Source organism: Cricetulus griseus, chromosome 5, assembly GCF_003668045.3.
Source record: "Cricetulus griseus strain 17A/GY chromosome 5, alternate assembly CriGri-PICRH-1.0, whole genome shotgun sequence".
Taxonomy (NCBI): Eukaryota; Metazoa; Chordata; class Mammalia; order Rodentia; family Cricetidae; genus Cricetulus; species Cricetulus griseus.
The window spans coordinates 41608985-41622388 of record NC_048598.1 but is presented as its reverse complement, the minus strand read 5'-3'; the positions used below and the strand labels follow the sequence as shown (position 1 = coordinate 41622388).

The 13404-nt window shown below is 36.1% G+C and overlaps 1 protein-coding gene across 1 annotated transcript in view; it reads right to left on the bottom strand.

The window, feature by feature from the left end:
• Nucleotides 1-13404, bottom strand: part of Pla2g4a (phospholipase A2 group IVA) — a 134893-nt gene that overhangs the window by 38426 nt on the left and 83063 nt on the right. The window contains exons 8-10 of the mRNA XM_027417414.2: nucleotides 10640-10776; nucleotides 3303-3525; nucleotides 2213-2327 (exon numbers count right to left, since the gene is read on the bottom strand). Coding sequence (XP_027273215.1) covers nucleotides 2213-2327; nucleotides 3303-3525; nucleotides 10640-10776 — 475 coding nt within the window. The remainder of the gene's footprint in view (nucleotides 1-2212; nucleotides 2328-3302; nucleotides 3526-10639; nucleotides 10777-13404) is intronic.

Genomic DNA, 13404 nt, shown 5'->3' with positions numbered 1-13404 from the left:
GGGTAGCAGATTCCCACAGCCAATGGAAGACACAACTTGACCCTCCTTATCACAGAGACTTAACAGTGAAGGTCAATGGTGTGTAGCATCTCATTGTCAGCTTTCCAGATCAGACCCATTCAGACCCAAGATCTACAACCGAAGAGGAACCTGGGCCATTAGCCTCCAGAAAAACTACTTACTCATATTTTAGTTACCTTTTCCTTGACAATGGTTGTCAACAAAAAGCTCAAAGAAAATAGTTGCCAATGTGAAAAAGGTTATAATAATTGTGACAATAATAAAATACTTATATTTCTACAAATGTCAGTTTTATGCATAAATCAGGAATTGCCATTGGAACTTCCCCCACAAGGTAAAGGTAATAGATAATAATATTTAAAATAGTGAGGAAAACAAGATTAAATGACCTGCCAGGGAAATTTCAACATAAAAGCCAAGGCTTACAAATTGAACCTTCATGTTCTTCTCACCCTTATCTCAGTGCTTGTGGGGTAAAAGATGATTTCTCCAACCTCCCTGAACTCTAACTAGAATGCTCATGCTAAGGTATCAGCCAGCCCTCAAAATTTCAAGTTTCTCCAAAAGAACAGTTAGAGGAAGTTACAATTTCATCACCGCACTTATTTCTTATATATAATTAAGTCTCAAGGCTCCAGTATGAACCACATCCTGGTCAAAGCTGTGGTCCTTGTTGCTGTTGGGCATAATGTTTACTCCTAATGCATGCCTCCCTCCAACTCTTGACATCCCAGTAATTAAATTCACTTCTATATACAAAATTCTATTCATCTTAGAGATCTTAAAGAGTGATTTTTCTTACGCCATCTTTCATGGAATATGTTAATTTCTTTAAATGCACAGAAAATTAATTGTAGCTTGCCACTGAAGTATTTTCTAAATTTTATTACATTCATTTGTCAAAAACATTATTAAGAGATGCAGGGATGCAGGCTACAAGAAGTCAATGACAGTTCACCCTAAAATAGCTGAATCCTTTCTCCATATCTTTAATGCTTACTGCAAATTTCCCAAACAAATGGCAAGCTCTTACAGACAAGAACTAAATGCTGCAGCAAGAGAGAGGGGTAACTCTGAGAGCCGACAAAATTGTATCCAACAAGGTCAGGAACCAGATAAACCAATATGAAGTTATTAAAAGAACAAAGGCTTTCCAGGGTCAGTTCTCAGTTCTGCTGTGAACTGCACTCATGCTGACCACACAAATCACACCTTGTCCCTGAGATTTTACTCACTCTTCTGTGGATCAAAGTTAAAAATACTTACCTCCCTAGGTTCCACTGAAAGTGGATTAAAATAATAAATGTGAATAGCGTTTCCTGGAAACCATAAGCACAATAAATCCATATCACTAACAAATACTTGTGTATTAGTGAACAAATCACTTCTTATAAATACTAAATATTCTTGCATGAGAGCCATAATCAAGGTAAAAAGAGAGGTAGATTACAAAAGCATTGCAGATTTACATCTGCTAACCCATGGTGGATTTTTAAGTGCTCAGTGTGAACGAAGTTACTGAGTCGTGTATCCCTAAAAACAGTCAATGATATCCTGTGTTGATTATGATTGTAGCTGGGATTCCACAGGAACAAATGCACTTTCACAGCAATCAAAGACTGAAGCCATAAAAGAAACAAGTAGAACATTATTATTAAAAATATGGTATTTTGTCTTTCAGCCACAAGTATAAACATGGCTTACAAACATCATGCATCAGTCCAGTGGTGATGTCACACGCCTTTAATCCCAAAATTTGGGAGGCAGAGGCAGGTGTATCTCTGTGAGTCAGATGCCAGCCAGGTCTACAGAGTGTATTCCAGGACAGTCTCCAAAGCTAAAGAGAAACCCTGTCTCAAAAAACAACAACAAAAACAAAACAAAACAAAAAAGCCCACCAGGCATCCTACTGTCAGCAGTCATCAGAAAACGGACCATTCAGCAACTGACTGCATTCACCATTTACTTTCCATTTCAATGATCTAAAGTAACAGGCACTATGTAGTCTTGTTGAATATCCTTTCCAACCAGAAAAAAATAATTTATCTTATTATATTTTCCATTTCAAACTGTCTTGAGTTACAGAAAATATATTATAATTAGTAACTGAAACTGCTTAAGACTTTTTACATAAAGAACATCATTAGAAATCTCCATTTCAAGGGATGATCTGATAAATGAGACAACATACCAGCAAACATCAGCTCTGACACGTCAGGTTTGACATGGAGACAGGTGAAGAGAGGCAAAGGGCACCGGGCTTCATTGACCTTTTCCTTCAAACTACTCAGGGTTGTGTTCATTCTCTGTCCACAGGCACAAAAAGAATGAAATGACTTTAAAATACATAGGCATGGATATAGATAAAAAGCTATTTGAAATGATATGTTCAAGAGAATCATCTGAACTTCTATAAATAAAATTAAGTCCTAGTATTTCTGGAAATCTCTGGTCTCAAATAGACAATAAAAATAAAGCTCAGTGGAGAAAGTCATCTGTATTCGGGAACAGTCAAATCTCTGGGGACTGTATCAACATTTGAAGTGGAGGAAGATTTGGCAGCCTTAGTGCTGGGAGATAATTCTCAGCTGGATTCCCTGGCTCAGGCTGTCCAGTCTTCCCTGCTTTATCTTCAGATGAAATGCCACCCTGAGGTGACATACCAAGTACATTTGTTTCCTGTGGCCCATTTCCTTTTTTGACTCTTACCAGACAAAGATTACGATTATTCCTCTGTCACCTTTATTTATTTTTTTAAAATATGCAATCTGTGGATCTGTCTGTGTGTGGACGTGTGCATATGAGTATAGGTGCTCGGAGTACCTGTCAGAGGTGTTGAATCCTCCTGAAGCTGGAATTACAGGCAGTTGTGAGCTGCCTGACATTGATGATGGGAACTGAACTCAGGTCCTCCAAGAGGAGTGCATGCTCCTGTCGAGGAAAGAAAATCTCCTCTTTTTCTATCTTTAATAGTACTTGTGCTCACCACTCATGGGGGGAGGGGAGAATGGACAGTGAAAATTTTTTTCAAAAGGAAAATATAAAAGTTCCTTCACACATGTCAAACTGACAATGGTTTGAACAAGTTGGTGAGCACTAGTTTGAAATGAAGAATCATAATGCCTGGCGGGGCATATGTGTTTAATAGATACACTGCTGAAGAAATCAGTTGAGTGGAGTAGACTGTACAAAATGTCTTGTACCTGCTCTGATGTCAGACATCATAATTAATCTATATTGCCCACTACAGTTAAAACAATTTTGGTTTGACCATGGCTTACATTTTGAATTAGTGTTTCTCCTATAAGCATCCCAAAGATGTCAGTAAAGGTGACAGGTTGACCAGAACTTTTCTTCTTCCATAAAGACTCAACATATCTTTTCACTTTTTGTGGTGTGAGAAGTAAAAGAGGGTTGTGGCTAACATTTTTCATTAGCTCTTCGTTAATCTCCTCTGGACCTTTTTCTGGAAAATCAGGGTGAGAGTACAAGGTTGACATGTACCTGTAAATAAGTCAAAACATCATTAGTAGAGATAAAGGACATTCCATAGAAGTCTCCAAAGAAAGGAGGCACTCCCCAGCATGAGATAAAGAATGGTGGTTATGTTTGGCTAACTTCTCCATCTGATTAAAGGTATTAATTTATTTAAGAAACAGGCACGTCAATCAGAAATGACCTGGTCTATGAAGGCAGCAAATTAGGGGAGAATGAGTCTACAAGAGAAGAGAAGAGTTCTCACAGTTGTCAGGGAAGCATAGCCAGACTATGAATCCACTGGTCTGCCAGGAATGATTGTTCTTATCATACTTACTGGACAAGGATGACAGAACTTTTGAGTCATGTGTAAACTGACCTTTCTGAATGTAAAAGCAGGCAGGAACTGGATAATCTCACTTTCCATGATGCTGATCTACATGGAGAAATTGTGTTGTCCACTATTGTGGATGTACGGAACTCAGGACAAATGTTTTCCTTTTTCCCTTCTTCCCTTACGTTTTTTTCCCTTTTCAAAATTGTGCAATGGCCAACAAGTTAAAATCCAAAACTTTGCCCAAGGTAGAACTTAAGGTTATGAACTCAATTCAAACACTCTAGAGAAAAATAAGGCTTCTCTGGTTGATGAAGTCTGTTGGCCACCAGATGGGTATCACATGGCCACTTCAAGTGATACCCCAAATCACCAGATAAGAAACATTCTGTTTCTGGTATCCTTGCTACAAACCAAAAATCTAGTACTGAAGAGCTCCTACAGAGAAATCCTTCACTCATCTGTCTCCATTAATAAATTCTGACCAGCTTCCAGGAAAATAAATTTTTATTATTACCATTTTTAGTCTGTAGATAACCTGAAATATGCAACAACTTACTACATGCACAGAACAAAATACAATGGCAGATACTCTATACTCTAGCCAAATAAATCCATAAAGTAGCACATGTTTTCATCTATATGCATACCATTATGGCTTATCTTCTCTTAAGAAGGGAAGCCTAACTCTGAGACCTGCTTCGTTTTAGACACTATCTGGTTAAATGTTCCTATCTCTTGTCTTAAAGACTCACAATGGCTTGCAAATACTCTGGGTTTTTTGTTTGTTTATTTTGTTTTGTTTTTAAGAAAGAGTTGGTAAAGTGAATAATAGGCCCGAATAATCAGAGTTAATAAAAAATAATTAGAATTTAAAACATGCCCTACCTTCTAGTAAGCTTTATTATTATTTTCATTGATTTGTTTTTATTTGTTTGGTTTATCTTGTTTTTTTTTCAGGGTTTCTCTATTATGTAGCTCTTTCTGTATTGGAACTCACAATGTAGACTCGATTGGCCTCAAAACTCACAGAGATCCACCTGATTCTGCTTCCCAAGTGCTGGGATTAAAGACATACACCACCACACTGTTTGTTTTGCTTTATGACATCACTATGTAGCTTGGAGTAGCCTTGAACTGCTAAAGCTATTGCCAAAGCCTTGAATGTGTAACCTTCATTTTTAAAAACTATTTTATAATATTTTAGTCCTTACTGAACAAATTATTTTCACTGTATAATAAATGAAAATGCATTTTGGATTCAGAGTTTCTTAAACACAAGTTGGAAAAAATAATAGGTTGAAAAAAAATAAGTTTATCAATGGAGAATGCAAGATCACAAACAGAACATAGCTTAACAACAAAACAATAAAAAACTACTTAAATTTTTTTTTGATCATACCAACCAAAATTATAATTGACCCCTCACATCTGGTACATTTAAGTATTTAAAAGGCTTACCAGAACCCTGGTTAGTACAATCACCAAATAACTATAAAAGTATAGCACAGAGTACTTGAAAGATACAGTCTCCATATACTTGGATAATTATCTAAAATCCTACATTGTGATTCACACACATCAACAAAGACACAATTTTTCTAGACCCTGTTAAGCTTCAGTAGATGCATATGTAGCTATAGTCATTTATATTTAAAGGCATCAGAATATTTTAAAATAAAACATCCTTTAGAGACTCTCATGTGCTCAGCTCTGAAAACAGCCAGACGATAGCTCATTCTTTCTGAGAGTTTTATAAGGGAATTCATTGTTTTATTACTAAGAATAGTTGAGGATTTAGCTCTGTGGTAGAATACTTTGATAGTATATATGAGGTCCTGAGTTAATCTCCAACACCAAACCAAATAAAACAAAAAAGTAGACACAAATTACTAAGGATAATTTATTTCTACCTCTATGACTTACTAAAATGTGTGTTATTTATCTCTCACATAGTTTGCATGTTTTTGAATTGTAGAAAGTTTAACTCCAAAGTTGTGTCACATGCCCACAAAGGCTATACATTATAGCATCCATTTTCTTACTTCAAACTACATTTCTCCTTCCATTCATTTATGTACTTAATGTATCCAAGTTAGTCTATTTTATTACAAGGAACACTAAGTCTTTTTCTGAATGAGACAGAATGAATATAAGCAAGGAAATAAAACTTCACATCAGAGATCAGTTGAGACAGAATGATTTTTTTAAGGCCAAGTGAAAGGGATTTGATGTGGTCATTCTGCCACTGGAAGCTGCCATTCCTTCTGTGCACAGACAGATATAATTATACAAATTCTATTTATATTGCACTACAACTTCTTCATCTAAATTTAGCTGAATTTTGAATAAACCAATATGAACTGTAACAAGTACTTTTCCCAAAGGCTTGCCACTAGCAAGATCTAAAGGCTCGCCTCCTCCCTTGTATCTCTCTCAACATTTGCCTATTGTTGCTGCAAGAGAAAATTCTTCCTTGGTCTTTACAGTTTGCTTAAAATCTCAGACTGTGTCCATGCCTATAGATGTGAGCCAAGCACTCTTCTGATCACAAGGAAAATGGCTACCTTCTATCCTCTGTTTCTGTCCTCCAACAAGTGAAGGGAACTCATTCAATTTCACTATATCTTTGCTTTTCATTTTTCTCAGGAAGTACTTGGCTTGGGAATTTAATCCCCAGTTTACAAAAACAAAACACCAAAACCTAGACTAGTTTATTGGCACAGAGTTAATGGTCTTTTGTTGTTCAATCCTTATGAACACATATTCCTTAAAATTCACAAGGGTGAGTTGGACATCCTTTCCATGATATCATTATGTTTAACTGGATTTTGATTTGGACTCTAGTGGTAGCTAAAAATAGAAAATAAGCAACTAGTTTTCTGTGTAGCTCTTTAAGATTAAATGGCTTTCTCTGTCCCCTTGGTTTGACCCAGAAGAAAATATAATTGGTTTTCTGCATAAAAACCACCTGAAGCTCACATAAAGAACTCCAAGTGATAATTCTACAGATAAGTCTTCATTTTGATCTCAATTATACCAATCAAATTTCTAAAACAGAGTGTCCTGGGTAGAACTTCTATAAATCAATGAATGATATGGTCTTATATTTATTTATGTAAGAATCTGAAAGTACTTAATTATAATTTTCAACTTATTAAGATACCTCATTGTTTCTACATAAATCCATTTAAATGTAAATTTTTTAATGCTGTAATATTCCTGAAGGAAAAAAATTACTAAATCCAATCCCTATCTTCAAATCCTATAGCCCACAATGCAGATTTCTAAGTATTAGTGTCTAACTCCTTGGACTCAGTGAATTAGAACTCTTAAGTTCATACATTCAGACTTTTTATACTCAAAAATGTGCCAAAGTAGTTATCCTTCTCAATCAAGAATCTAGATAACATGAGAAGACCCTTCACATTGTTTTAGGAATCCTCCACACTTGTGAGCATTTTCAATCTCAAATTTTGTTAGCCAATTTAATAGGTGGGACACTATAAATATTGTCTGTAGACATGGAGATACTTTGATCTCTCTTTAGCAGGTAACTTCATACAAATATGGTGATTAAAGTTACATATTGTATAGTCCCTGCCAGTGAGACAAGATAATAGCTTCTCTGAGGAGGAAAGCTTTGTTAAAAGCCTAGGCAAGAGAATTACCATCATGACTCTCCTAGCATACTCATGCCAAGCCTCCTGACTTTATACTTAATGAGTCACAGGAATAATAATTTTAGATTTAATAATAATTTAGATTACAAAATAATTTTAGAAATAATTACTGTAAAGGTAGCTACAGTTATAAGAGAAGCTTTGTCCAACCTGAATTTTGTGATGGCAGAGAACTGTCTGGGAGGTCCTGGGCTACTATACAGATATTTGTGCTGTTTTACTTATGCCAAACTATGGCCATGTCTCCATAGAAGATGAAACATTACAGGACACTATAGTGTAATTTGTTTTTCAAGTCTTCCTGAATTCCTTCCTCTCAACTTTTACTTTCTTACCTATCTTTGTCAAACGAGAATCATTAACATGAATCAGCCCCAACCCTTCTATTATCTCAGTGCAATTTTCCCATGAGTGCTTTCTTCCTTGCAATCTGTCTCTGTCTGTCTTTCCCATCTATAACATATGACATTTTACTTCATCTTTCAACTACCTCTATGTGCTATTCCCTTCATCCCTGACATCTACCTAAATATCTAAGTTTCTTAAATTTGAAAAGCAAAACAGGTAAGCCCCATATGCCCTCAAATATTAACTCTATTTCTCATACCTAATCAGTTTTTTTTCAATTTTCACATTGCCATATTTGAATATCTACTTTCAGTTCATGTAATTTCATGACTAAAATGACATTTACTTAATTAGACAATTCCTAATTAAAACCACAAACATTTTCCAAACTCGGGCTAGGATGTTTCTCAGAGCTCTCACCATACCTGGCCTCTGGGACCCATCTTTCACCTAAATCTCTCTGTCTGTCTGTCTGTCTGTCTGTCTGTCTGTCTGTCTCTCTTAGGCCTTCTTGTTGTTTCTATTAGTTTTCTTCCTCCTCTTTTGTCACATTTTGGTGTTTTCAGGATTCTACAAATTAAACTACTGGGTATTATAGCTCAGGTAGTCAGGTGGTAAAATTTTGTGAAATCACTAAAGCTTGCCATACAGATAATGTGGCAAAAGGGAGGTAACGGAGAAGAACTGGCATCAAAGAGAAAAGCAGTGTAAGTAGTTAATGGTGACATAGAGGACAGAACAATCAAAGATAAAGCAGAACCTTAAAGGAGGAAGGTATATGTGATTGTCACAGCACTTAGCTCCTAACTCCACCAGAAGAAATCAAGGAAAATACCAACAAATGTAAATGTGAAATGGGCTATGAGTGAACATTTATTAGAAAGATTTAAAGACTGGGGATCACTCATGGAATTGGAATAAAAATGATGAAGCTAATATTTAAAGAAAGAAAGGTAGAGTAGACATCTTGTCTACATGAAAGTATGTACAAATTTAAAACTCTCTTACATTTCACAGGTTTCATAGTCTCAGGTACTGAGAAGAGCATATAAGAAGATAACTGTCCAAATCTATGACAAAGGAAATGACTACAGGTCTAATCCATGTCACAATTACATAATTCTACCCCAAGAACTAGACATCATTTATTGGATGCATGTAAGAAAATAGAACTCTTGCTGTACTTTGTAAAGGGCAAAAAGAATCAAACAAATATTGAGTGAAGAAAACAAAACCACACAGAGGCAAATAGCAAAATTATTAGTAAGAGATTGGACAGAAGGGTTCAAGTGTTTTCACCATATTACTCATTCAACAGGCAGGTGCATGCTCCTTCTTTCAAGGGAAAGGATAATGACAGGCTACACCCTATCTTCAGAAGACATCAATCATGTTAAGGGTACAATGACAGTGGCAAATGTGGCCCCGGGTTATTGGTTATTTAACCACACAATCTGGTTCAAACATTTAGGTAAAAAAAAAATTAAATCTCTAGATTAGGTACATAGGAAACCTTATACAGGATGTAAGAAGAGGCTAGTTAGCTCAATTGCTTAGAACACGGTACTAACATCATATTATACATGTAACCCTCTCTAGGAGATGATGACTTAGTACAAACAAAAATTCAAATGTGGACCTGAAGGCTGGTATGTCTAGTGATGAACAAGTCACTGGGCCTGTGAGTCAATTTTTTTTCTTTAGGTAAAAAAGAAAACTTACACCCACCCCATGGGATGAAATGACACAGACACTTTAAAGATGCTAAACATGTAAACTACAACAGTAGAACACATGAACTTTGCCGTGGCTCAGTAACGAAATCAGCCTTCTAGGTCAGAGGCAGGCATATTGTAAAAGAAAATACTCTCATTTGAGACATAGGAAGGTGACCATCTATTTGATTTCCATCTATCTATTTCTCTTTGAAGGGATTCGGGTTTTTTGGGGGGTAGGTGGTTCAAGACAGGGTTTCTCTGTGTAGCCCTAGCTATCCTGGGAACTCACTCTGTAGACCAAGCTGCCTCTGCCTCCTGAGTGCTTGGATTAAAGGTGTGTGCCCCCACAGCTCAGCCATTGATTTGATTTTCAATATGCTAGTCTGGGTTAGACACACCAAAACATATGTAGTGTCTCTCTGAAAATTATATATATATATATATATATATATATATATATATATATATATATTCACAAAAAGTAAACTCACAGGACATGAATGGGGTGTTACAGTGATCCATCTAGCTCAGCTGAGTCTAAACAGACTTAAAGGACCAGTTTAATATTTTGTTAGATTGCAGCCAATGAGGCCTCCTGCATCTGTGCTACTGAGAGCCATTTTCTCTTCTGTAGAATACAGTATCTTGCATTTTTTTCCCATTTGCCCTAAAGAGGAAGATGAATACCTAGTGAATCATATAGACCTAGACATGTTTTCTGGAGGACTCCAAATCAGCAAATTATAGGAAGATTAAATTAATTATGGGTGGAGTATGCTGTTCCGCTACTGTCACATTTATCTAAAATTATCTTTAAGCTGGCTATCCTTCTTTTACTTTAAGCCTTAACTACAGTTTTTGTCAACGTTTTAACTACATATAAATGTTTATTATAGCAAGACATTATTAAGCTGACGGTGGGAAAAGACTGAAAGATTTTAATAATTTTAAGTTCAGATTCAATTTTGTAAATTGTACCTTCCTAAAATGTTTGAGTCAGATAAATGATAAACTTTTAGAAAAATAAAATTCAAAATGAGTTAAAAATGTATACTCACCATGTGGAGCCAGAAAGACCAGCAATGTAGGTAGCACAGTCCAAAATCCCCGATTCATACAGCGCCTTCATCACACCAGAAAATCCCACCATGGCCCGGAAACCCCCACCTGAACCCAAAATGGCCACCACAGGCACCTGGAATGAAGCAACACAGAGATTGTAAAAATGTATAATGCACAAATTAATTCATTTCCAGTTTCACCTGGAAGGTCAAAAACCGTTTCACTTCAATATAAAGAAACATATATTACTCACGTGTTGGTGACATTTAATTTTCTTTTGCATGCTCATTCATTTTATTTTGTATATTTCATGCTTTTAAGAAGGGTTTCATTTTAAAAATTAAGAATCAAAGTCAACTGGAAAGCTGATATTATTTTAAATAACAGTTATGATAACAACCATCACAGTGAAGCTCTGTGCCTCTTCAGTCCATTGCAGTCCATAGCTGGCTTTCAGGACCATTGTTTCATTTGGTCCCTCAGATGTCCTGAAATGTCTAAATAGAGTAGTGCTCTTTGCTTCAGTCTCACATTGCTGACAGAAGCAACCCGTCAGTTGGGCAAACAGCTTGCTTTCAGAGTACATTTGCAGGGAGAAACTAACATTTGGTGACAGATCTGAAGCGGGCAGTAAGAATAAAGCATGTGGTCAGAAGCCATTTGAAAGGGGTTAAGCTAAGCACCCACAATAAAGGCTTCATACACAGACAGCTAATAATTAGTATAACCCAGAGTCAAACTAAGGTCCAAGGAGCACTAAAAGCCATACCCCTTCTCCTTTGGCATTGTTACAGAAAAGGGAGAGATTTATTGGAAGAAATTCTGGATGCCTAGGCAAACTGTATTTCATACTCATGTACAACATCAAATAATATCAGCATATTCTGTGTGCTGCATGAGGAGTAAATTTGGATGCTAAGATAATCTTCTGAAGAGTCATGCTGAAATAACAGAGTAACAATGTGTGCATCTGTTAGTCCTGGCAGTTACTTGAAGAGAATCAGATAAGAAATGCTGTTAAAAAGTTTTTAGGTTATATTTGGACATAGCTTCATTAACATTTGCGTATAAATGTGTCAAGAAATACCTTACATACTTTCACGTAGTATTACAGGAAATGAACTGTGTTTTGATTTTCAATGTGCTGGTATGAGTTACATCTCTCTTGATGTATGGGCTCCTGGAGACCCATCTCAGCCCTTTACCAAGGGAGAAGTTACTCAAATTAAAGACATTGTATTTAGGATCCAAACTCTTAGACTATTAGAATCCTTAACTATTTGGATTACTCTCCAGGCAGGAAAGTGAAGATATTGCATTTAATAGTTATTGTCGCACGGTACAACAGTCCTCAACACTGTTTATAATGAACTATTTTGTTAAGTAACTACTATGTACTCCACACACTTTGCTAGATACATCACAGCCTTGGTGTGCATTTCCTTGACTATAAGGACATATCATCTCCATTTTACTGCTCAAGTATTGTAGAATGTTAGTTTAAGGTGTGTTACATATGCTTATGCTGTGGAACACTTGTTTTAATGATTTTCTTAAGACAGTTCTTGAGAGGAACAACCCACTTTCCCATACTTAGAGGACGACTATGATGTACTGATGACAAAATGAAGATATTTACAGGGAGCAGGAGAATAGGAGACTAAGAGACACAAAGATTAACATGATAACAAAGAACATTTTTATGGAAATGAATGGTATTGATTCTGTGGTGTGGATTATATCTAAGATGATTATTTCTGAGAAGAAGGGAAGGGGGAGAGCCAAACCAGAATTCTAGAAACTATCTTCAAATACATAAAGTTCACATTTTTAAGTGCTGTTTCAGAGAAAGGGCATTATACTTCATTATCCATCTATTGAAAAAAGAAACCCACAACAAACTTAGTATATTACTACTTTTATAAGTATCAAGACAAATTTTATTTCTCTGGGAAGACTTACTACTTTTTGTTCACTAAGAAATGCCAATCAGGGGTAGCAGCAGCAACTCCTTTTCTGAAAACCCAATATGAAATGCCCACTGAACATTCAGACTAATATATTAATATGGCCTGTGGACATGCACACTAATATGGTCCATGGACATATACACTATTATGGTCCATGGACATACACACTAATATGACCTACAGACATCCATACTAATATGGCCCATGGATGTGTCTACTGTAAGAGCCTAATCGTCTCATTTAAACTTCCATCTTTTCATTAACAGCCAGATATTGGTGTTCCTCTACTTTGGAATCTTGATATTCCTCTTTGTCTCCCTATCCCTCCTCCCTTTCTTCATTCTCTTCCCTTTCTCCCTGTCTATCTGTTCCATCTCTCCATAAATGCAATGCTAACCACTGCCAAATTCTATTATCTGGCTTACATAATGTATTTACTAAGTGCCATATTTTAGGAGCGATGCCAAGATACTGGAAATACACAGGTAAACAGCACAAAATTCATCACAGTCCTCGTCAAACTTACATTTTGATAGAGAAAGGAGACATCAAATGAATATTTATACAAGTACTTTTAGGTATATATAATCATGATAGATTCTGAAAAAAAATGTACTTTTAAGTGCCAAAGAAGGGCTTAATGCAATCAACTTCATGTTTTGAAAAGATCACCCTGAATTCTGGGTAGACAGACAATGGCAAGGAGCAGGACAGCCTCAAGAGGAGATACAGAGAATAGTGATGCTTCTTTCAGTATTAGGAATGCTGGGATGGAGATACTGAGAGGCTCA